The sequence below is a fragment of the Sinohyriopsis cumingii genome, chromosome 11 (assembly GCF_028554795.1).
Source record: "Sinohyriopsis cumingii isolate HCF-2022 chromosome 11, ASM2855479v2, whole genome shotgun sequence".
In the NCBI taxonomy this organism is placed as follows: domain Eukaryota; kingdom Metazoa; phylum Mollusca; class Bivalvia; order Unionida; family Unionidae; genus Sinohyriopsis; species Sinohyriopsis cumingii.
The window spans coordinates 96,755,249-96,781,981 of record NC_142971.1 but is presented as its reverse complement, the minus strand read 5'-3'; the positions used below and the strand labels follow the sequence as shown (position 1 = coordinate 96,781,981).

General features: G+C 34.4%; 1 protein-coding gene across 1 annotated transcript in view; it reads right to left on the bottom strand.

Annotated features, from left to right (window-relative positions):
* The window catches only part of LOC149789072 (uncharacterized), a 49,369-nt gene extending 25,830 nt beyond the window's left edge, over positions 1-23,539 (bottom strand). Inside the window, exons 1-6 of the mRNA XM_089973581.1 lie at positions 23,456-23,539; positions 15,004-15,123; positions 8,302-8,451; positions 7,606-7,749; positions 5,825-5,979; positions 702-855 (exon numbers count right to left, since the gene is read on the bottom strand). Coding sequence (XP_089829707.1) covers positions 702-855; positions 5,825-5,979; positions 7,606-7,749; positions 8,302-8,451; positions 15,004-15,123; positions 23,456-23,539 — 807 coding nt within the window. The remainder of the gene's footprint in view (positions 1-701; positions 856-5,824; positions 5,980-7,605; positions 7,750-8,301; positions 8,452-15,003; positions 15,124-23,455) is intronic.
* Positions 23,540-26,733: the final 3,194 nt, after the last annotated feature.

The following is a 26,733-nucleotide window of genomic DNA, read 5'->3' as shown; positions in this document are numbered from 1 at the left end:
GGGCCCAATGAATCAATCAAATTTAGTTTAACATTTATGTTAACCGAAGTATCCAGATATCTGGATGTCACATCAATCATTGTGAGATATATGTGGTAGCGCAAATTACGTTGCAAAATGCACTTTTAAAGTTAAAAGTTTAATGCATACTGCGCATAGCACATTTTTTTTATATCTGAGACGTTTTTTCTGACCCAATGTTTTATTCATGTTAGACCGCTAGGAGGGGGTTAGATGCGATTTTAAATATAAATTTGATTTTTCTTTCTTTCTGACAACCCCACCAGCGATTTCTCATTTTGTTAACACAACTCACAACAGAAGTGATTTTCCTAACCAACATTCCACTGTCAGAATCAAAATAGTTTGAAACACAACCTCCTACAGAAGTTTATTTTGCAGTGCCGTCCCAGGGTGGGGTGGGGTATATGTTTTACTGGAACAGCCCTGAGTTCCAAACCAAATGGCTTGTTTTTATTTTAACGAGTGTGATCTTTACATTTACCAGAGAAGTGGCATCGTTAATGGGGTTATATTTTACAGCAAAACAATTCAGCACAAATTAAAAACAAGTATGAAGTGATGTTTGCAATATAATTTATTGATGCTGACAATGAAAATGTTTGTGCCACAAAATTTTTAATTTAATCCCATTTGCTGATACAGACCTGACAAATCTGGCAAATGTCTTAGAATTTTACCTGTGTGACTGTTGGAAGGAGTCTTGATGCATACGTAAAACACTCATCTATCACAGAATCAATGTCTAGTTGTCCGTTCTTTTTTAAATACTTGTCATCTTTTTGTAGCATCAAAGCAATAGCAACTGCCACAGCTATACATGATGCTTCACACCTACAAAACAGAAAGAACAACATTCACGTGACTCTGTTTCAGCAAAACTGTAAATGTTGCAAGCATCATCATTTAATGACATGCACCACAAAATACATTAATATCTGCCCAAAGATGGACTTTTTAGCTTATTCAAACTAATATAATACACAAACAGATGATGTCACTGCAATGGTTGTGGTGGCCTTCTGGTAGGTTCTCAGTAATGGTAAACTATAAAGCAATGATTTCTACATCTCTAGGAAGGACATTTTCACATAAACTTGTCCAGTCAAATGTTCTAGGATGGAAATCTGCATAATTAGGCCCAATAATAAAGCATTAAAATCTTTCTTCCTTGGAACAATGTGCATCATTTTCACTGATTTCAACTTTAGTTTCCTTTAAATTCTGGGTTAAACAAAATGCATATCCATGTTTCATCATATTACCTTTCAATTAATCTACTTTGATCACAGTTTTTGAATCTGGCAAATTGGCTGCTTATTGATTTCCACCCATGTATGTTTTTGCTCATTCATCAATAAATGCAACATCCTTCTAGCACAAACTTTGCTTTAATATATTAAAAGCTGTTATGAATTTATGCCTGTTAATTGGATTATTTCCTCAACTGTCTATCTAGCATCTTCATCAACAACACTCATCACATCTGTGACTTCATTTTCTGTTACAGATGCTTTGTCCTAGTCACCTTTATTTGATTACTGACAAAAATGTCTTAAAATCATTATATATGACAAAGCATTAGATCCATATATTTTATCCAGATTCATTTTTATATCCAAGGTGAATATCATACAAAGTCAAAAAACTGCTTACGCTTTTTACAGGATCTTTTTGCCCACTGCCACTATCCATTAAATGCAAACACCTGTTCACTGGGTGTGTTGCACGTTAACCCGTTCATCACTATGGGGAAGTAAGTCCGTAAACACTATGGACCGGTTTACCGGTCTGGGGCAGTACCCGACTATATAAATTTGGGGATACCTATAATAACTTCCTACTTGAAATATAGATATTATATTTGGATTGTCTCGTGAGTTTAGCTTGTATACATCTAGAAATATCGAACAAAGAAGGCACTTTTAACGAGATTTCCGAATGGTGAAATTTGTATACAAAATGGCGGAGTTCGAAGTGAAGTGAAGTGTTAGATTTTGAATTATCAGTGGATTTTACCAATTTCAACCTAGTAAAGTTGGATGAAAATGAGAGAAGGCATCTGGAGAGGCAATGGAATGCGCTTGTGGGTGACAGTGATGACGATGATGAGGACTTTGAAGGTTTTGAACCGGAGGAAGTGTACGCTCCACATAATTTTTGTTTGGACAAAGTTGGAAAACCAGAGATTTGTTTCAGTTTTCTGAGAGAGTTAGACCCACATGACCCACATGAGTGTTAGATGGCTCCAGGAGAGCTTTGGAATATTTTCAAATATTTTATTCAGATGAAGTTTTTGGAAACACTGTCCATCTAACGAATTTGAATGTGACGATCAAATGTGCCAGAGGCAATACAGGTGTTTGGACCGATCTCACCTTGGAAGAAATCAAGGAATTTTAAGGAATTTTTATTTCTAGCTGTCATATAGCTGAAAGAAAGATTTGTGTTGCTACTGGAATTATTCATGAGTACATCTAGGGTCAATTGAACAAGTTTTGGGAACTTTATAAGTTTTCTAAGAAGTAAATAGATAATTACTTGTATTTTACCTGTTGTGTTACCTGTTTACACATTTTAATCAATTAGTCTTAAAAAACTTGATTTTTAACCTTGATTTGACACCTAATCCAGCCAGATATCTTTAAAATTGGCAATGTTATGTTATTTCAAAATCCACAAGTCATTTTGCTTTACAACTCCAAAGTTACTTAGTGATGAAAGGGTTAAATACTGATGTTTCACAGAAGAAAATGTCTCAGACATGCTTGTAAATTGTGTAGGTATATTCATTTTTGAAGAAACAAATTACTGAGATGTTCAGAACTTTCCAAATGCCCCTTGCTGACAATCAAAAATGGTGCCTATTTGATAGGTTTACTGCATGAATTAATCTTTACAAAACAAACCATTTGCTCAATGAAATTTGTCTAATTTTACAAATATAACTGTAGACTTTACCCTACAGCTTTGTTGGCACAGTTAAGAACATGCTTCAAATTACCATTAACAGTCTTCCTCTAACAATTAACGATGACTGATAGCACCTCATACATTCAGGTTAATTATTTGCGGCAGTTCAATATCACTGACTGATAAATTGCAACACTTTCTAGTTTCTAACTATTAACACAGTAAGATACAAGAATGAAACAACTGATATAAACTGTCCAAAAAGGAACATTTTCTTGCCATCAATCCATCTCTTCCAATGAAATCAACAAGATCACTTAACCCATGCATAAAACTGGTCTCTTTAAATGTACTATGTCCACCTATGCAACTGTTGATTCTTTTAAATTCAGTAAATTTTAGGGAGACATGATATAGCATTAATTCCAAAGAGGTTTGTAGGTGGGGGGTTCCCCATTAATATTGTATATACATGCTGATTTGTTTCCTCCTGACATTAGTTTTCTTTGCATTTGTACACTTACCCCATAAATTTACTATCAATCTACCTCCCCATAAAAGGCCCGGAGTGGTCTAAAGCGCTCTCCATTACAGATCACTGCCATCTCACCTCTGTGTGGGTTCGAGTCTAGGATTCTGCCAATGTGGGTATGTGAGAAAGCGTACCAGTAGCTTCTCGTGGGTTGGTGGTTCTTTCCAGGCTTTTCCCTGGTTCTTTCTCCACCATTAATACTGGCCGCCATGCATAGCCTATCATGTGCTGAAAAATGGCGTTAAACCCCACAACAACCTCCCCTAAAACTGCACAACACCCATTTTTAGCTTATTTTAACAATATTTAGTAAATATTAAAATGACAAGAAGAAATAAAATAAATTAAGCTTGTTCTGGAATCAGCCTATTTACAACACGATGCATATCATAGCGAAGACATTTTTTTTATGGTGATTCAAAATGACTAGTGTTACCCTACTCTACTGATTACACAAATGAAGTGTATTTCACATGTTTCAGAATCTTGGTTTATACTAGAGCTAAGGGTTGAGAAATGAAAGAACATTCAGCTAATAAAGTGTACATCAAGACAAATATGAAGCCTTGGATCATTCAAAATGAAAATGTCATAAATGTTACAAAGTCTCTAACCCAACAATAATAAACCAAAATCAACTGCACCTATGAAATGTCTTTTCGATATGATTATATAAATAAATTATATAAACATGGTTCCCACGCTTTTCTAAAGATAAATTTCCAGGTCATCTCCAGGATGAAATTACTTTTTTTAAGGTTCACATATGACCATTACTGAATGGAACTAAGAACATTTTAGATTATAAAACATACATTTTCTAAATCTAACGATATTTCTCTTTCAAGACTCTCCAAAAACATCGAAGTCAGAAAAGATGATCATGTATAAAACCACAAAATGTATCACACAAAACAAGTTTGATTATATTCCTATAAATTAGCACGTAAAGTCATTCAATGTACAGAATAAAAATTCTAACTTTATTTTGCTGTACTATGTTGCTAAGTGAGAACAACATGATGAACATAAATTATGTTTTGTTTCCTTTCAAACATTTAATTCTAAAGAATTCTATAGCAATACATATATGGATTTCATAAAAAGTAACATTTCCAAATCAGCATGAAAAAAATATATGCAAATAATTAGAATCTTGTCTTGTAACGAAAAGAGTTTAACCCTGAATTTATCTGTGCCAATAAAATCCCCCAAAAGATTTTTTTTAAATACAACCTAATCTCCTTAAGACGATCTGGTTAAAAATCCGTCACTTGACAAACATTTTCAAAAGGGTTGATTTAAATTTTGTCAAAAGACGTTCAAAATTATATACTGTTGTATAGACAAGGACTGAAGTTTCTGTAAAATCAACTTCTCTTCTTGTAATTCGTTAAACCAGTCCCCAAACATGTATTGATACAGGAGCTTGTATCATTTTTTAATATATACAATGTTGTCAGGAATTTCTGCGCACCTAAGGTTTCAGTGTCCAATACCAAAGTAAAATGCATACCAAATTTGACTGGTTGATGAAAAAAAAAAAAATGCAATGCTTACCATCTGAAAAGAGGCAATTGTCACCACAATATTCTGTTCAAATAATATCAATTTTGGACAAACAGGATATAACCATGGTGTTTTCATGACTCGTGATATGTCAGCCAATTCTCTGAACAGCGTTGAAAAGATGTAATGTTTATCCATCGGACTATAGACATGAAATACATTACTTTGGACTGTTTCTGTCAGCAGTTTAGTCGAGTAATTTGATCAGGTTTATAGCTAGTTTTCAAAAATTAAACATAACAATGCTAATAAATGGCAAGCGATAGTAAGCCAACTAAACTGATCTAGTACATTCTTTCAAAGTAAAAGTCAATATTTAAAAAAAAGCTATTATGTGGAAGAGAAACAAGAATTAATAGGGTGTAATGGGTTTACGTCTTGTTAATGGGGGAAAAAATACTAAAGAATTTAGAAACAGACTATATGCCAGGAAATTCTGTGAGAATCCTGATCCTGTTCTAGTGGCAAGTTGACATGTTGGGCAGCAGGCGATTTTTTATGTGGGGGACAACTTTCTTGCAAAATTGGAAACTTTGATAAAGATGCATGATTTTTTAAAGGTATACATTTCCATCTTTTATAAAATTTCGTTGTATGATTCTAAATAGGATTTTCTGGGTTACAGGTTCAAGCACAGGACAAAATTCAGCTGACATCTGTGTTTCTGACCAAACATCTATACACAATCTTTTTCTTTAAACATAAGCAATATTGTATTTCTGCACTATATAATTTTTTTTACATGCTTCATGAGAGTAAATGGATAGTTCCAAATGGGATATTAAGTACCTTGGATCAGCATGTGTAAATCTGCAAACATCAAGGGCATTCTTGATAACTTGCCCTAGTTGATTGTACATGTGGATGCCTATCACAGATATTCGTGCCACTGCACTGTTGCTCGCTGCAAGCTTACCAGAGTCTCTCCACACTATTTCTGCAGCCTATAAATAATGAACATTGGATCATTATCAAACTTTAAAGCAATATGGTTGGAACAAAGGGGAAAAAGCAATGTGTAGATCTTGCTATTTGTTTTAAAATCTTTTTATTTCTTTAATGATTCTGACTGTTCTTAATATTATAATGACATGGATGATGATGAGCAATTATTTATTATACTGCTGTTTTAGAATTCCACTGGACAGTAGTTGAAATTCAAACATGACATTAAAATTATGTTGTATTCAAAGAAAAATTTAAATTTTGGAGTAAATTATGTTTTTCTGAGAATACTTACCCAATCCCTTTAACATCTTTCTGATCTATATACCATATAGACAAAGAGAAAAAAACTCCTTTACCTTTATCTACTACCAGTTTAAGTTGACATCTTTCAGATCTCTATAGACAAAGAGAAATAACTCCTACCTTTATCTACTACCAGTTTAAGTTGAGCAATACATTAATGAGAATGCTTGTATTTGCAGGGAAGTGTGGGAGGTTTAACAGCAATATAATCAGGTGATTTGAAGATACAAAATTTAATATAATTTATTTTTAATTTCTATTACAAATTCATTCCTCAGCCAAATTAATGGTCAGATAATAGGCAATAGGAGGAAATGCATAAGCACCAAACTTCTACCATGGGCACCCTTTTAAGGACAGATGGCTGTGTATTCCCTACACGATAAACTGCCCTACTAATATGTTGAATGACAGCCACATAACATATGGCAATCACAGAAAGTTAACTTGCAAATAATACTTTACAAAAACAAAATATAAAATGAATGACTTTTTATTTTTACAAGAGCTGCACTGATAGTTAACAAGTCATCACTGTGGCAGTAGCTTTATCCCATTTAAATATCACTGTCAGTCACCAGCTTAATCCACACAGTAACTGTGGCACAGACTTCACTTGAAAGTTAATAGTTACAGGTGGTTTACATGCATCACATAAACAGTTTAGTTTTAATATCTTAGTGCTTAAGCACTGAATCAGAAAATCCAAAATAAAACTGTCTCTCAGCAAAATAGGAGTTTATATTGTAATTGAAAATTGGGAAGGCATTTCATTAAGATGAAATAGAATGTAAAATATCATGTAGGCCTAAAAAGTCAAATCTCTGAGCTAATGATTGGTGCTAAAATTATTACTCTGCATGAACTGCAGCCTGAGATATCTGTGTCAATTCTTAAAAAGGTCACATGAGAAATGGGAAAAGTGTCTTCATTCTTCCTTAAAATATTTTATAAGTAAAATGTTCCCAAGATATAAGGATAGTTACTAAGTTGGGGCTATGGGTCCAATCTTTTTCAAATGCACTCTGCCAATATTCTTGACTAATGCATACGTAGCATGAACTTTAATGAAAAATGTCCAACCAATGCCACTAAAAATACATAAGCTTGCATATATGCGAACACATAAGCACTACACATGGATTGTATCCTACCCCATACCCAGTGCAAATTATGGAATAAATGGTCTTACAAGAATCCGAACTTTATGATTAAGTGACAAAATTGTGTTAATGAAATACCAAAGCGTCACCAAATCTTTTTTTATACTAAGGATACACATGAATTACTTAAGTTCAGCTTCTCTGTGTACCATTTACCTTTTGGGGTGTCTCTGAGAACTGTGGATGTAATATCACACTGCGAACCTGTGAGCAAAGCCCAGGACAAGTAATATCTCCAAGCTCTCGAAAACCATGCTCGGACCATTCCATCAACCTCTTGGCAAAGTCAACAGGCTCTACCTAGAAGGAAATCTTTATCACAATATAAGTTTATAATGGAACAAGATAATAAGACATACAAATTTTGTTTTTTCTTATTTACAGAGTAACAACTTCTATGTGGCTTGATTTGTGACCTGAAATTAAGTTTGTGGCCAGTATGACCTAGAAAATATAGCTCCAAACCAGAACTCTGAAGTAAATTTTTAGTGTTGTCCTTGGGTATGTCTTATTCATTATCCCTGTAGTTTTATTTCGTAGGCCACCCAAATGGGCAAGAGGTAGATCAAATTCTAACATTGTTGTGCAAATAATTTTCATCTCTAAGTTTGGAATTTATCTTAAATGATCTAGGAAGAGTTGTATTATAGAGCTGATGGCATCTGATGCAACACATTTGAACAAGCAATGGGACACCAATAAATATTCCAGATGATTCCTTACATGGCTCTTTAAAAAAAAAATATAATAAAAATGTTATAGTCCCAAAAGACCCCACTTTCATGACTAAGTCACTAAATTGTTTCAACTTAAAACTTAGTACAAGATAGTTTAACCTGAAGCAAGACTCACCATGCCTTTATTTTCTAAAAGCATTTGAAGAATTAGGATCATCTGATCAGTTTCATCAGTCCAGTCTCCTTGATCCCAGCGACGACGGTGGGAGTCAGGAAACATCTTCTTGTGCACAAATTCCAAGCGACTGAAAACCTCCTTGTAGTGCTGGATTGATAAAAAAAAGCAGTGTTAATAAAATGTTTGTGCCTTTTGCAGCCCCGTCAGTGACATTACTGGTCAAGTAAGGCAAACATTATCAATAAAATGTGTTAAACATGTTATGATCTATTAAGCTGAACTTTCATATTTGGTAAGAATATAGGTTTTGTACATGGTTTGCAAGGTTTAAAGAGTTTCTAAATTGGAAAATGTTGTACTCCGAAGTTCTCTAATGTTTCAAAAGCATTGATACATAAAACAGATCTTAAAAACAAACAATTAATATGCTTTATACTGCAATAACAATATTGATGCAGACCGTAACTAGCACTCAGTGTTTCAGCCAGGTTTGACAAAACAGGGCCAACTATTATCTTTCATTTGATGAAGCAGGCCAACAGTGTAATCATAATGGACAATCCACATAATATAGGATTCTCCTCGCTGATGCCTCTCACAACAGCATAGGTGAAGTGAAGTCTACAATTTTATACCCCTTCTACATTATAAGTTATCAGTCTCAGAATTCCTTGGCTTTAGAAGCAACAATTTCCATTCGCTCAAATGTATGCCATGCATTGTTCCAAGATACAGGATCGTCATGGGCTTCGCCAATGTAGCAAATTGCGATTTTTCCCCGTATTGGCGACAAAATATACCATTTGGCGACACACTTTTTGGTTGTTTAATTTGTAATAATGGATTTGGAGTGGAGAAATTCAAAGGGACATCGAAAGGAAGCCATAAACTTGGCTACACAATGCACTGGCAACTATTTGTTACATAAATAAATTTGATCCCTGGCTGAGTCATACCAAAGACTTACAAAAATGGTACTAACAGCTGCCTCACTTGGCGCTCAGCATGAAGAGGTTAGTGTTAGGACTGGTCAGCCTGGTATCAGGATAACGTGACTGGATGGGACATCATGCTACATGTATGTGACATGATGCCCCAGTGCTAGACATCACTTTAAGCTGCCACAATGCAGACATCGTAGCGATATGACTGGAAAATTGTTAAAGCTATGTTAAAAATCTCAATCACACACACACTCACTGTGAGTGCAAACGACAATGTTTCACTAGAATGAGTTAGAAAAAGTATCATTAAACAAAGTTAATGCTGTGTATAATATTTACCATGCAAACATCAATGTCCTTTTTCCTTTTTGTATCAATTATGATCACAGATGGCAAACAAGTAATAGCCTGGGTGGTGAATAAACACACCTGATAGCAAGCAATGAACTTACTGGGTTAGATATCAAACACAAAGGTCATTTTTATTACAAAGCAAACTGGCCATGGAAATTGACTTTGGATTCTTTTAAGTATGCAGATTTTCTTTAATATACAGAGTTGGCCAATATCTGGAAGCAATCATTGGTTTCCTTTTACTGCTAGTCACAGGAATTTTGAAATAAATTGAAACAATGGAGCAGTTTGAAACTTTACACTATTACCAAATTAAAGTGATTCCTCAAAACTTTAACATATATAAAGGGGAATAAAATGAAACAAAAGAAACCACATTATAGATTTCAGCTGTTGCAATAAAACACATTTTTTTTATTATAGATCCCACATAGGTGAGAGTGATGTAAAAATGTCAGGCGAAGGCCTTATAAGCAATGTTATAATTAAGCACAAGCAGGAAGTTACAAATTACATGGAATGGTAAGATATTTAAAAATACCTTAATCAATGATTGCAAATTGGTCAAAAACAGATTTTTCTCAGCAGATGAATGAATGTGGACCTTTAGCTTGATTTGGGAGACAAGTATCCCAAGGCAACAATTTAGATGGAAAATTAGCAAAGTGGATTCTTGCCCAGCGAGATTTGCACATGTGCTTATGAATTGGTATCAAGTCAACAGAATGAGTGCCACATGCATGTGACCTGTATATAATGGAGTGCAAGTTCTGGACTTGTTTCTAATTATTGCGTAAATATATTACTTTCAGAAAAGCAAAATATTTCAAAGCCAAAATTACAATGTGGAACAGATATTTATATTGTTGTACCATTATTAAAGTCAGTTAAATTGAGACCAATCTTTTAACAAGCGTGAAAGGAGAATGAAGTAATAAAACAGAATTATGTTATAGCATGATCCAACAAACATTTCTACCAAGTCTGATTCAAATCTGCTCTGTCTTTTTAAAGTTATTCTTGAAAATAAATTTTCCACATAGTTAGTTTGGAAGTCACATCAATGCTATGGGTGACATCACTGATACAGATCTGATACATCAGCAACAAACATTCCAAACAAGTTGTATTGAAATTGGTTCAGCCATTACAGAAACACAGTTGGAAAAGGTCTTTCCATACGATTGCTAAGGAAGCCACACCATTGCTAGAGGAACCAAGCAAGACAATATTTTTACCAAGCTTGTCATAACAAACATTTTTTTACCAAGTTTGATCAAAACTGGCTCAGCTGTTCTTAAGAAAATGTTGAAAACAATTTTCCATATGGTTGCTATGAAAGCCAACACTGCTGGGGAGCAGCACAAACAAAATGTTGATAAAGCATGCCCTAACACCAATCAAGTTTAATAAAGTTTTACTCCAACCAGTTATTAGGGGATCCATACCAGGGATGGTCCTGGCTTTTAAAAAGCTGTCGCCAAAAAAATCGCCAACCTCAGTATTTTGTCGCCAATTTTCAAAAAGTGTCGCCAAAAAAAGTAGTGTACATTTTTCCAAGTGTTAATTTAGTCTGTTAATGTAACAGGCAATGAAAATTACAAAAGATGGATTAGTTAATACTTTAATTACAAGAAGCATTAACAAAATGTTACAAAGTGTTACATGAAGATCCGTCGCGATTTTAGGGCTGCCCACTTGTTGAATGCAGTTTCAAAGTCTAATTTTTCACATCTGTACATGCTGATTCTCATTAAATTCTCGAGAGATGAGATGCAGAGCTTATTTCTGGTGTCAGTTTTTATGAAGTTCATCTTACTGAATCCACGTTCACAGTGTACAGTGCTGACAGGTGACACCAGTAGTCTCTCAGCAGCCCCCCCCCCCCCCCGCCACCTTTATGGCTAGCTTCACAAAGCTTGTAGCGAATTGCTTCCTAAATCCCAAGAATGATCACTGAATGCTGTATAAATTTTCTCGACAAGAAAAATAGGATCTCCATTCCCACGAATGAAACTTACACGAGTCAACACCTGGCAATATTGGACCGTATATATAAGCATAAATTCACACCCAACTTAGGGATTCTTTCACTCCTGTATTTTGAAAAATAAATAATTATTATTAATTATGCAAAACTGTTTTTTTTTTTTTTTTTTTTTTGCTATTTCTTGTTGCGGAGTTTAAGTCTCTGCAGCCGTAACACAGGACTGATGGCAAAATGAAAAGATCAATGAGTAAAATGCTGCACTGGCGACAGATGTAATTGTGATTTAGATTGTTTCCATTTGCTTTGTATTTATACACAGTTGTCGGTACTTCAAAGCTTATCAGTTTTCTATGAAGGTTCAGCAAAACTATTGTATTGGTATATGTATAAAAAAAACAGAAGGATTAGCCATACAATTAATTGTATCTGTTCTATTCGCGTCTTCAGAAGTCGGTCAGTTGTAGGTATAGTGCGGTAGCATGATTGACTGTATCGCAGCATACAGTACTCAGCCCAGATGTCAGCATAAGCAGATTATGATGTAACAATGCACTGTAAAGATGGGGTTGTCAATAAGAACAAAGGATTGTTTGTGTAACAGATTGATACCAATGCATTGCTTAGTCAAGTTTGTGGCTTCCTTTCGTTCTGCCTTTTAATTTATCCAGTCCAAATCCACGATTGTATGTACAAATTAAATAACCAAAAAGTATGTCGCCAAAAAAATCGCCAGATGGGATATTTTTGTCGCCAATAAGGAAAAAAAATCGCAATTTGCGACATTGGCGAAGCCCAGGACGATCCCTGCATACCAGAATTGCCAGACAAATATGATGCTAGATGTCCTATGTAACATAACTACCAAGTTTGATCAAATTTGGCTTCAGTGTTCTAATAAATTTGAAGAAGAAATTTTCACTTGATTGCTATAGTGTCTCACAGTTTTGAGTGAATCCAAACCAACATAATTTTGGTTGACCATATCCTAAGGAACATTCCAATTTAGCAAGGTGGTTTTTGATGAGCTGAAAAAGAAAGAAATATGAATGGCTAACACAGGACCATCATATAAGCTCACATGGCCTAAGCCTTGTGACCTAAAATTAAAACAAAACAAATTTTTAAAAAAATTCTTGCCTTATATATATATATATATATATATATATATATATATATATATATATATATATATATATATACACACACACACACATAAACAACTTTGTCAGTTAGCTGAAGATAATGAAGCATGTATAAAAAAAGATGACCTGGGAGTGTGTGTGATAAAAGCTGGCACAAAAATATGCGTTTGATTAAACAAAGGCAGTCATTCTTAAATACACTTGTATATTGAAAATTTACATTTGTGTAGTACAATAACATAATGCATTAAATACTTTACATGCATATGAAAAATCCATGAATTTGAGTATTGATCACATGTTAAATAATTCATGTATCAGTCACATCCTGTTAGAAAACACAAATAACACATAAATAAAAAATGGTAGTCCTCATTTGACCTATATCACACTGTCGTTTTTGTTGGGTTTAATGCAATTTTTCAGCACACAATAGACTATGCATGGCGGCCAGTATTAATGGTGTGAGGAAGAACCCATGAAGAACCACTGACCCACGAGAAGCTACTGGCAAGCTTTCTCATATACATATAGACTCAAACTCATGCAGATATAGGTGAGATGGTAGAGATCTGTAATGGAGAGCGCTTTAGACCATTCAAGGCCCCCATATCACAGTCAATTGCAGAGAGTTTTTGGAATTGTGCATAATGGGCTTATACGCACTAAAACATCAATCAGTATGTTGTAACAATATTATGACTGGTCATGGCAGGTCTCATTGATTATTGTTGTAAGATACACACAGCCATTTTGGAACCAAAGTATGTCCAGCTGTGTTGTGAGGTGGTGATAAGGCTGTTGGAAAGTCAGGGTAGACAATTCTTGTTTATGAAACCAGTAATGACCACTGATTAGTAATAGTCTTGTTACAGCACACTGACAGATATTCTGGTGCTTATGTGAATTAAAAACTTTGCAAATAAATAAGTGCTACTGTATTTGATTTGACTGAATATTCTGTTGAATAGAAATGCAGCAAAAGCAGTACAGTAACAAGATGTTTGCCTACAAAAACTTTGGTTGTAGCCATTATATAGTAGTAAAGTAGAAAGATGTTTGCCTACAAAAACTTTGGTTGTAGCCATTATATAGCAGTACTGTAGCAAGATGTTTGCCTACAAAAACTTTGGTTGTAGCCATTATATAGCAGTACAGTAGCAAGATGTTTGCCTACAAAAACGTTGGTTGTAGCCATTATATATCATTTTACTTGGTGATTAGTGAGGATATACAGGACTAGATAATAATACTGCTGTCATTGATCCAAAATGCATCAACCTGTTTGTACTCCTTATCAAATATTTCTTACAAATAATGCTAAATATAACCATTTTCTGGTCAATATATTTATGTTTGCTTATAATGTATTTTTTTGATACATAATGTGCATAAAATACTCAACCAAAAATTATTTTTCTTGTTTTTGTCTCATTATGGGGGGAAAAGTACTTCTATTTGTGACTGACAAAGATAACTGTAACTGTACAGTCATAACTGCAACTAACTGGAACTGTAAATGTAACTGGCATCTGCAAGCACACAGTCATTGTAATTGTAACTGACAAAAGTAATTTAATTCAAGTCTGTAACAAATAAGAGCATGGTTTATACACAGGCAAAGAATAACCAGAATTTACTGGCTGTATATGCACGATATCTAACTGGAGACAACATGACTGGGATGCATGTAGGCGGTTTCACACGCTTTGAAACTGCTGCGATAGGCAGAATGATACTGTACGAGCTGAACGGCAACCTTGGCAAAGGATTAAGTTAGCAATGTTTGTCAATTCACAATTAAGAAAGAGGTCTGGATAAAGGAGACATGCACAAAAAGGTATATATAAAAACTTTTATCCTGTACCAACATGTTTAAACAGCAGGATAAATTTACACTATGCAAAACAAGGTGGGCCTCTCGTCAAGTCAGCGCTTAAGTTTTCTAAATGTATGAATGTAAAAGAGTTTTAAAAGTAATTTCTATTGTCCATATAGATATGATCAAAATAAAAAATCAGACTGCTTACATGGTCTTTGATTATTAATCACTCAAGACCAATCATGGTTTTCGTTGACTCACTGGCCAAACGTTAATCAGTAATGCCAATCAGCTGATCCAGAGTGGAATGCCATTGGTGTGCTGGCTGAGGCACAGCGGTAATTCATATTTTATTGCTCCATAGCAGAGCAAAAGTGGAGGGATTCAGTCCCCCATCACGATGAGCAGGGTTCTGAAAAAAAAAGGTGAGCTGTATTGTACCAGTACCTTCTTGATTTCATCCCTGGTGAGTCCTTCTGTAAGTAAACCAATGGCATCCCCCACACACTGTCCATAAATTGTGGCATATATTCTGTCATAGGTCTGATGGACTTCTCTTCGTGGTACCTATTCAAACAAACACACAGATAAATCACATTCAGCCTGACAAAACTAAAATGAATAATGTGTATTGTACAGTTTCAGAATAAAAGTAACAGGTTTTAACTGCCTGTATTTGCTTATTTAATTATACGTGTATTATATGTATGCTGATTGTCTGTTTTTTTCTTCTTATTTAAAGATAGATATTTTTTTAGTTTAAACTGATCAGAGGATTCATTCTGCTTCTGTTAAAACATGAAGATTTAAATTAACATGCAGTGGTCCAAAAATAAAGTGGTGGTCAGTTTTCCAGTAAACCTAATGGGCAGATATGGAGAAAGGCTGAGTTGTAATTTTTTCAATTAACTGTGATCATATTGGTTATTGTAAGCTGTGTACACACTTAGCAATTCTGGTAAATGTTGTAGTCTTTGCATGTATAGATATTACCTGCAGATAACATAACTGAAAATCACTCTTAACTGCATCAGCTCAAAAATGACTGTCTGTCATCAAAAATAATGTTGAATAAATGGAATGAATGAATAAAGTGTCATCTTTTGGTATGAATCATTTAATCATATGTAATAATATGTACAGTGGAAGCTGTGTTAAAAGACCACCCCTTAATGGTCTCTCAGAGAAGGTCATAATACTCCTTTTGGTATGAATCGTTTAATCATATATAACAAGAAGTATTCACAAATGCATATGATTGAATAGCTACATATTTATTTTAGTTTCACACCTGTCTAATCAAGCAATGGTACATTTACAGTGCTCAAAAAAAACTTCCTTTTTTTTTACACGGGCCAAGTGGTAATCAAATCAGAAGCCCAGACTATAATTAAATGTCTCTATCCAGTATGGGTGGCAACACTTTATCAACACAAATCAACTGTGCAAACAAAAGCATGTGCTTATTATTGTCTTTCCATCAATCAAGTGCATTGCTAAAATCATCCTGGAAATCATAGGTCAATTAATAGTTATTATTTTAAAAAGATTAAGATAACAAATTATAGAATAAGAATGTTCAATTCAGCATGTCAAATACATTACACATGGGTTGTGTTTTTATTCTGACAAAGAGATCTTGCTAGGATTTTAAAACTAGGAATATGGGACTACTATATTGGTAAAAATTGGAGTCCCACCACAAAAGTTGCAGTCTCCACTCAGAAGCATATTGGACATAGCTTAAATGGTGAAATGTCCAGATGAAATGAACGGTGTTATTCCAAACACTTAGACAGGCATTACACACTTTCTTACAACTAGATACTGGTCCATTCGAACTATCAGTATTTGCAACTATACCCCTCTTTTGAATCTCATTACAATCATCAATTTGCCAATTAACCCAAAAAAATTATTCAAGTATGTAAATAGCATTTTGTCTAAGTCTCAGTGTGTCTTGATTTTGAGGCCACATTCACTACTTATTCAGCTACACTCAGAAACAAACACAATAATGAAAGCTAAAGTTGTTTATTTGATGTATTATTATAATGACCACATGTACATCTCTGCGTCTTTCTGTCTCTGTATTCAATCCTTGCAAATATCAGTACATTTTCTAACCACTCCGCAGCTTGTCAGCATTTTATACATGCTATGTATAATGGGCTTATAATGAAGTGGCTTTTATTTGTTTGGTTATTTGAGCTGAAATCAGATTAAGCTGAGGTATGGTTCTTTAATGAAATGAATAAAAGCATACTAATACATGTATTGATGAAAGTGTTTAGATAGCTTAATTTTGTTCAAGAAACATTTCATCCTTTTAATCGATTTTGGCTTCCATTGCATTCCAGCCGACTGAGATGTAGGTCATCGGAAATTGAAAACAGCATCAATTGGCTTCTGTCAGAATTAGAATTTATCAGATAAAAGACATCAAAATAAAGTCTGACTAAAGCAACATGACTTTAATTTGTGGAAAAGCATCAATATGTGCTGCCAAGTGTTTGAGATATTCCTCATTTTTTTAAAAAATGTAATTATGTTTTTAAGGGAGTTTCACCAATGATAAAGTTATACAACCTATATCAGATAAATTATATTGAAATATTTACACAACTATACCCTGTCCACCATGACTGTTAGCATGAGATTATCACAGTAATTCATTTTCCAAATAAGACTTGTTATGACTTTTTTTGTATTCTACAATATGTATACTGCTTAATTTTCCAAATAAGTTAACGTCCAAGGCTGGAAATAAAAATACATGCAATATGGCACACAATTCAAAGAAAATATCATGTAAAGGTAAACAATATTTTACATGCATTTCTACCATTATCATACATGACAACCCCTGTCAAGGAAAAAGTGTAATCCAAGTGGACAAAAAGAGTAATCCACATATAACATGATAAAAATTCAATAAGCATATGTACAAAATGATTTATTTATCCCTCTGGATTTTAAACATCAATTACTGCTTCAACTTTTCGTATTTAACACTTTGAGCTTTAAAAAACAATAGACTTTTGTATTGCATTTCAAAACACTTTGTACTAGCTGAGCCTATGAATATTTTGCACACTAGTAGAGCACCAAGTACTGGGTTACTGAGCCTGGATCTGAATTTAGTTTTATTTTTGTTAACAATACTGAACAATCTCTCACAATTAGGTTTATTCAAAGCATTATGAAGCATTATGAAGCAAATGAAAAACATGTTTTCTCCAGTGGAATCTACTGTTAATTCTGGTAATGAAAGAAGAGCACTCTAACTTTGCTCTTTTTTGTTGTCAAAGTCTCTTACACAGACTCTAAAAAGAGTGTATGGCTTTTTAGCTTTTCGATACACACGTAACAAAGTTACACAGTGCAGTGAGATATAAAAAGAACATCTGTTACCTATTCGACTCCATACACACTGTTAAGCAGTGCAGTGTATGTTACGTTTAACAGCAATTATAACCATTTTACATTTTTGGTACACATCTATTATGCAGTGTTTCCCTTTACCCTCATTTGCGCTTCAGAGACCCACAAATTTTTAACCTGACCCCCAGTTTTGATACCAAGGTGATTTTTGACTCTCAGTCTTGCACCCCTAGGGGATACAGTATTATGAATGGAAAAATTTAAGAGTCAAGTCTGATTGTTATAGCTGTGTAATTATTTTTCACGGAAGAATTCTTAGATGCTTTAAAATCTTGAGAGAATTTGTTCACCGTCAAGTTAGTGAAGCCGCATGACCAACCGTAGCTGCCATTTCTCATACTCTAAATTTACAAGTTCTTTGCGTCTACATCACAAAGTCATCTGAATTTGATAATTTATAAAAACTAATTGCTGCCTACATAAATATCAGAGCCTTTACCTAAGTTATTGAAGCTTTCATAGTTGTGATTCTAATCATGAAAACTCGAGTAAGTACTGAACAAAATCCGCGACCTCCATTTTCGAGAGTGGAGAATATGACCCAGTTACCGGTACTTTAAATAGCAGATTTCAACCAGAGCATAAACAGTGACCACGTGATCTGACGGCGTTGAATGGCACTTTCATGACAAAACAAATTATTAATTTTTTGGGGAGGGGGATATACCAAAAATGTGTAATCCGAATACAGATACGTGTAAGGCGTAATATAATAAGAAAAAAGTGGAATGATTACGCCAAAAGCCTAATGGTTGGCATGTATGCCTTATCTACAGCAATTCTGGTATTAAATATGAGGAATATTTAATCTCTTTCAGTGTATAAAAGAAGCATATTCAAAACTATTTATAGTAGGCTGAAAAAGCTAATATGAATCACACCTGGCTGCTACAGCTGAGGCCCGACCTCCAAGTGTTTCCAGTCAGCTAACTGTCCCCGTTTTTCGTTACTGACTCTAGCACATTTTTCCCCTACCATATAACTGAGCCACTTTAGCCAAGTACTTCATGTGCTTAGTATATATATATATATATATATATATACACACCTCTCTCTCAATAACTCGCGCACAACAGGGTCCACAAACATGGACCGCACTATAAGCGAGGCGTGAGTTACCTCCAAAAATTGAAAAATAATCGCTTAGACATCGAGAAAACTGTGGTGGTGGTGGTGGGACGGTGTTAGGGAACTGAACTGTTTAATGACTCATTCCTCAATTTACAATCACGTTGATAATAATTTTTAATAATGCGCTTTTTCTAATGAAGTTGTTCGTTATTCTGTTTAAAAACCATTTTTTCCTTCAAAATATCCAACATATGAAACATTGTTCCAACTGGTTTGGACAACCATAACATGTACGCGAAAAATCTGTATTAACGTCACTGCTTTTTGTTTTCTTCACGAGTCTGGTTCCCGTAGTGGTGTTTAATAGTATCTTGCCAAATTGGAAGTCCATAATTTGGGAACTAGACTAACAGTTGATACACTCCCAAACAAGATTCCTTTTTTGTTTTAAAAACACGCGAAATTTATTTCGTGATACATCTACGTTGAAACTCAATTTTTTATTGTTCAATTAGTACAATGTTAATGTCATCATTTCAATGGAATTAATAATGAAATTTCTTATAATCCCAGAGGATATCTCTAAATGCCAGTTCAAGAATTCTCTGAACCTCACTTGCCCACAATGGTCTGTATCTGTGAAATCAAGCTCTATATTTTACAAAGTATTCATTTCGCTTGGCAGCCTTGTTATCTTTGATCACAGTTACGAAAGAGTCTGTTAAGTTAAGGTAGTTTATGTCACATACACAATAATGTTTATTACAGTGTTCGATTGATTAAATGAGGTGAGTTCACCCGACATACGACCGAGGCCACTAGATTTTAAGTTAGTCCGACTTTTGTGCTTTTTAACTTTTCTTTTATTCTACCTCCTTTTTTTATTTATTCAAAGGACATAAATAACGTGATAATACAAAGGAGGCCAGCTTTTAATTCAGTGCAACAATACAACAAATACTTCCGGAAGTCAGTTATCAAAACATGGTCGGCACTTAATTAGGTTCTCAGAGAAACGCTTGCGGACATAGCTGTTATGGTAGATTGATGCATTTTACATTTAATTACAAGAGGACACATTGCATTTATGATGATTACGCTTAAAAGGAACTAAAAGATGGAACAAGAACACAACTTTCATTTGATAAAAAATTATTTAATTTGTATTTATTAATTAAAATACTACCTCCACTCAGGGTAAGTGACATTTTCATTGATTGAAATTTCCTTACATAGCGTTAATTGTGGTGTATTAGGAATGTCGTTTGGAAAGAAAATGTAAAAAATTGTATGAACTATTTTTTAATTTGATATTTCATAGTGTTGATTGAAATTTCCAGGTCCTATCTACCGTTTTCAACGATAAAACGAGCGATACATCAAAGTTTCCGTTACCAATTTTGATCGCGATTTTCTTCAAGTTCAACAAACAGGGATAAATATATATATATATAATGCTTTAAAAAAACTTACATATCTGGCCTAATTTAAAAAACAATGCATTAGCAATTACATTTCTTTGGCCTAATACATACTGACTTATACAAGTATTCCATCCATGAAGTAGGAGTACTAATATTAGCACTAACTTTAGCAAGTAAGCATCAAGTTTGCCAATTTTTACTGTCAGTGAAATTTGGGATGTGTTAGCTATGCAAAAGCGAGGCAGGGATAACTCTAACATGCTTTTGAAAATTAAGTTAGACTTGGATATCAAAACAGGTCTTATTTTGCTCCATATCCTGTTTTAAAGTAATATTGTCTTGGACGGAATTATTGGGTTTCATGTCAAGGAAAGAACCCAAATCTAATATATCTGGCATTATTTTAATATTTGCATGCATTATAGGATAAGTAAAGGCACGGCAAATTATTTAAATTGCATTTTATCCTTTTATTCTGTCAAGTATGTGTCCTACAGATGCAATTTAAGAACGAATAATAATTTTGCCATTTTTTTATAGATATTTTTTAAAATTTTAGCTGATGCGCATTGCCTGAAATGAACTCTGAAGTGTGTCAGGCATGTAGTCCTAACAGCAGATGCATTACAAAGATGATGAAGTAGTACAGATAATAACTGATGTCTAACAGTTTGAAAATATGTTACGCTATAAATTAATGTCTATTTTTTCAATAAAATCGGCATTCCATTTAACCAATTCATAACTTTTCAAACACAATACACAATTTTAATAGGACTGATCACCATCTTAAGAGGTATAAACTTCTGGATTGCTACTTTGGTGATTTTCAGTGCCAACCTACATTCTTATAAATGCAACTTAACCCTTCACCATCTTGATGGAGTGTTGTTGAGTATAGTCTCAGTTTTTAATTTGGTACTCAGTGATTTTGAAGAAATAACAGTGAAATTGAAACAACAGATAGTTAAACACATTTTGCATTTTTGATTCACCTGGACTGTGCTTCTGTTTTGGAGTATATCAAAGCGATGTGAATCCTAATGCACGAACAGAGACAATTTACTCCAAATTACCGTACGTAGGTAAACCTTGGAAAACCGCTTTTCAGTGTATTTTTTTCTTTACTTGTATACATTTATTAATATTTAACATGCATTAAGTTTAAGGTATTATAAAAGTTATTTTTTACAATGTAATTTCCCCTTTGCTGAGGAGAAAACTTTATCTCCAAAAGTCTTAAATTTTTGACAACTGTTTATTTTAAGATTTTAATTTTTGGACAGCTCATGGCATAATATCTTAAGGTATATGGAGGATAAAAATATAAATATGTAATAAAGAGACAAGTTATATTACACCCTGAAATTTCATTTTTCAAAATACCTAGTCCTACAATGTAAGACATAGCACGTTGTTTTTGCTTAAGTGCTATGTCTTACAATCCAAATAATGGGCTTGTATAGCATGTTCCGATGTCGTTAAACGAGTAGTCAAAGTTTCAGGAATATCTCACACATTTGGCAGCATATATTGACACTCTTCCACTAATTAATATACTTACTGTGCTGTCTGTATCCTGGCGGAATGAAAATAAGACACTAGCAAATGGATGCATTTGCATGTTTTGTTGACATACATTTGAATTTGTCGCAATGCGACGATAGTTGAGGTATGTTTAAGTAGGTTCATTTGGTGGATATGTTTCTTGAATGAAACGAAACATTGCTTTACAAATTACAGTTCCAATAGGCATAGTACATTTTTATTCGTTTTCTTAAAGAATAATATTTAAACTTAACCCAATTTCGGCATTCCCAGCTTTCATTACCTTCCAGCCAACTGAAATGTAGGCCAACAAAACTTGAAAACAGGTCCATTTCTTTTATGAGAATTTGAATTTATTAGAGAAAAGACATCATGGTAAGTAAAGTCTGACAAAAACATGAAAACTTTACTTTGTAGGAAAGCATCGTTATTGGTTGCCAGTTGTCTGATATTTCTGACAATTTGACTTTCGTTATACTGTTAGTCGACATCAAAACACGCTACAGAGCACCGTTATTTAGGCAGTAAGACCCATCACCCCCCCAAATTAAAAAATATATAGGGTGATGTGTCTTACGCCATAGGACTACAAAATACCTTGCGCATATCTTATTTGGCCTGCACATGATCAGTCACTAAAATAGCTCTTACTGATATAGTTTTATGCATTTTACCCTTACCACTTAAGTTAAATAAAAGTTTCCTGTATTACTGCAGGGTGATATATAGTACTACAAAGTAAAACATCGACCATGAGCGACCCAAAATCATAAATGTCAGGCTCAGTGTCTTTCGTTTGGAGGACTAGGTACTTGATCTAGATAGGCCTGTCCGAACATACATACATACAAAAAAATAAATTAAAAAAATTAATTAAAATATCTTCTACATACAATAACAAATATCGGACATTCAACTGTGGCAAAGTCACTTATAATAAATATAAATAAGTAAAGGGAAGGAAATTAGCCCATGGTGATTGTTTGCCACTGTGGTAATAGTACAACCCTAATCTGAAGCAAATCAGGCCCACTGTCAGCCCAGACAAAGGGAAGAAAGTACATAGTTTATGCTTCTTTTGGGATAAACAAAACTCAATACGATATGATGGATGAAAAAGAAATCAACCCTGCTAAATTCATTTGTACCGCATTATTGTTTTTTCGTAACAAAAAACACATACAGACCTCACACGGTGACAGGGGAAACCCACATTAAAAACACTTTTAGAGATAAACAGGGTGTCAGTTCTAAGTCCTAACCAGCTATATGTGCTGGGATGGGGCTAAGGAGTGTCAACAATAAGTACTATAATATAAAGTCAAAGCTGTGTAGAATATTACAAGGCATGTAAATAAGAAGTATTCAGCTTAAACAACACAGATAAACGTTTCATTTTAACAAATAATTACTCTGGAAACTCTGTAAGGATGATATTTCCTAGATTTAAAGGTCGAATCAAATTTTAACTTCCCGCCGTAGCCAGCGGCCGCCATTTTTGTGTCTGCTTGTTTCTGCGAACACAATAAATTCGAAAATGTATCAAATGTTTGAAGAGCAGTCTGTTTCTTGAGCGGTCCCACTAAGTACCGCAGATACGCGCAAAGGCAGGGCAAGGACTCGCACATACGGGCAAAGACAGGGCAAGGACGGACAAACACACGCTAAGATATGGCAAAGGCGGTACATAGGCATTTTAAACTGTCAATGGCGGAAAATAGTCACTGTTGCTTACAAAAATTATAAAACAAAATAAATAGTTAAGAATCAGAAACGTTGTTTGTTGATCGTTTTTTTCTTCAAAAATATATATCTGTATTTGCCCTCAACCTTGTAACGAATTATATTAAATATTCATTATTGAATTTTGTCAAATCATGGAATCACTTCATCATTATTCACAAAATATTTGGCCTCATTTAAATAAATGAATAAAGTTCCCCGTGAGTGTATTTTAGAATTGTTTGCTTTGTCTATATGTTAATCGTTCTTTTCTAAATTGTTCACTATTTTGACACATGGAAATTACTTATTCTCTGTCTTCATTCCTTATTGACCATGAAATGTCATCGTGTAGTTTTCTACTAATAATTTTTATTAGGTCAAGTGCTGGAAGAAGGAAGACAACACTCAGTTACAGAATGAAGAAAGGTCGAAGACTGGCAAAGACGACGCATAGGCTAAATTATACACTATAGTGGATACTGTGGTTAAATCCACACGACACTGGATACTGTGGTTAAATACACACGATACTGGATACTTTGGGCAAATACACACGATACTTGAAAATATTTAAGGCTGTAAATGAATATATAAAAATCAGAAACTTTTGCTTTGTCTATGTGTTAATGATTCTATTAAATTAAATATTTCGACGTCTAAAAGTTGAATTTCATTCAACTTGAATTATTACCATCCCCTCTCTGTCTGTCCGTCTGTCTGTCTCTCTCTCCAATTTACATGAATTTGTGAACACCCTTAGACTAGCTATTTATAATACCGGCGATTTTATCTTTAACTTTAGATATGTAAAGTTTAAATTGTTACATGCTGTTTAGTGTCCGCAGAATCGGCCAAAACAGGACATACGTTCTAATATTTTAAGAGGGGAAAGAAGTCAAATCGCCAACCATTACGTCTTCAGACGGGGCCTTCACAGTACCAAGACCTCAGTACCCCGTGAGAAATCCTAGAAGCAGAAGGTTACGAGGTCAACTCCCCAAAATACGAGCTAACTTTGGGACGGCGCATCGCACATTTGTCAACTGGGTTTCTATAAACATTGCACGTGTATTGTATTTAGATACAGAAAGGAAATAATAGTAGATATTTTAATCTCTTTTATGTCCTCTCATTTTATTTTCTTGCACAAATGCTAAATACAACTGAAAAAGTGAAATATGAAACTATTGATTGCGTACAAATATACAAGTTTCTTAATTTTAGCTCGACAATAAAGTTGTACAGGGAATAAAACAGCAAAGATACAGAGCCTCCCAATCTGAACCTCTGAGAGCAGAGGAAGAGGTATAAGATTATGTAGCCATAGCGAATGTGTTCAGAATTTTAAAAATAACATGGACAAGGGATTTCATATTGTTCAGGACACGTTAGGTGAGTGTTACAATTTGCGAATAATAAAACTACACAAGAGAGAAATGGTTACCTAATTTGCTTTTCATGCACAGCAAAACGATTCTAATGCAATTCAAACAAGTCACTATGCAACATTTTCACGAACGTGTGGTATCCTAGAATTTCTAGGGACACTCTGTAATGATATTGGAGTCTCTACATCATCGACAGTTTCTAGTATTTGCTCCCAGAGTGGCTTTTCTTTCGTGTCGATTTCGACGACGGTTCTGGTTTTCCTCTGTACCGCGTTTTTCTGTCATTTTGGCCTACACGGGTTTAAATGTCACCTTTTTCACTTGACGTTTTAAGTCACCTTTTTTATGGAATCAATTACAAATGGCTTTGTAATATGCATCAGCTTCTGCGTCCAATCATTGTAGACAACACAAGTCGATAAATTGTTACAAATCGTTTTTTTTTCACTTAGAGGCTGAGAAGTATCGATATGAAAGTGCAACGCTTTAAAAAGAATGAGTGTCTAATGCACATTTAAATGAATAATCATGATGTCTGTGTAGGTACTGAAGCAGCAGAGGGGACAAACCCACCTCATTTTATAAGCGTTATTTTGGTAAACTAACCCTTATTACAAAAACGAAAAAAAACAAAAAAAAAACCACGTAACACCGAGGCCTCTACCTTTCCGAGAGTGAGTCTCTCTACGGGTTTTGGGTATAAGCGTGAGTTTTGCTATGATGATGCCTTATCAAGGTCGCGCCCTCTTTGCTGCTATTTATTGAAACTTGTATCAAGACCGATTCGATATTGTGACCTCTGATCATGCAAATTTATTGTTATAAAACCATGCGGGGTAGACTGAGCCTGACTAAATAAATTTCTAAGCTTAATTATGTCCATATCTCCGCTGCACCAAGTCCGATGAATATTTTGCAACGTATGCTTGTCAACTCCGCTAAACACAGCAAGGATATTACACTTATCCCTGATCACTTTCGGTATTTGTGTATATCGTTGAGTAACATAAATCATACCTGTGTTTTTATGCCTTCCTCGGGAAAATATCCAAGCAGGGTTTGCCTGTTTGTCCAACATCACATTATCGTACACAACTAAATTATTAATAAATCCGTCAAGGTCATTTACAGAAGGCGCTTCATCGATATCAGTAATAAACTCGATAACACCATCACCGTTCTCGTCCAACAACTTTGCGTTTCCATTGAAGTCTTTTAATACTTCGTAACATCGCTGGTCATCTACAGACGGAGCAACTATGTACAACTTATCCCATTTTAACCATCTCATTATCAAATTAAGCAGCAGTTGCGTCTTACCAGACCCAGATGGACTTATGATAATCATTCGCACAGAATTCGGCAGCGCAGCATGATACTTGATTGGTTCTAGTTTTCTTGTTGCTGAAAAATCAATTACAGCCATATAATTATAATATGGATTTATATTGTGTGATATGCAGGACGCGTACCCCCACAGGTGAACTAATAACTAATAACTATTACAACAAAAAATAACAGGTCAACAGTTACAGGCAAGTGTGCACAATGTGGTACAAATAAATTTAAGTTCATTT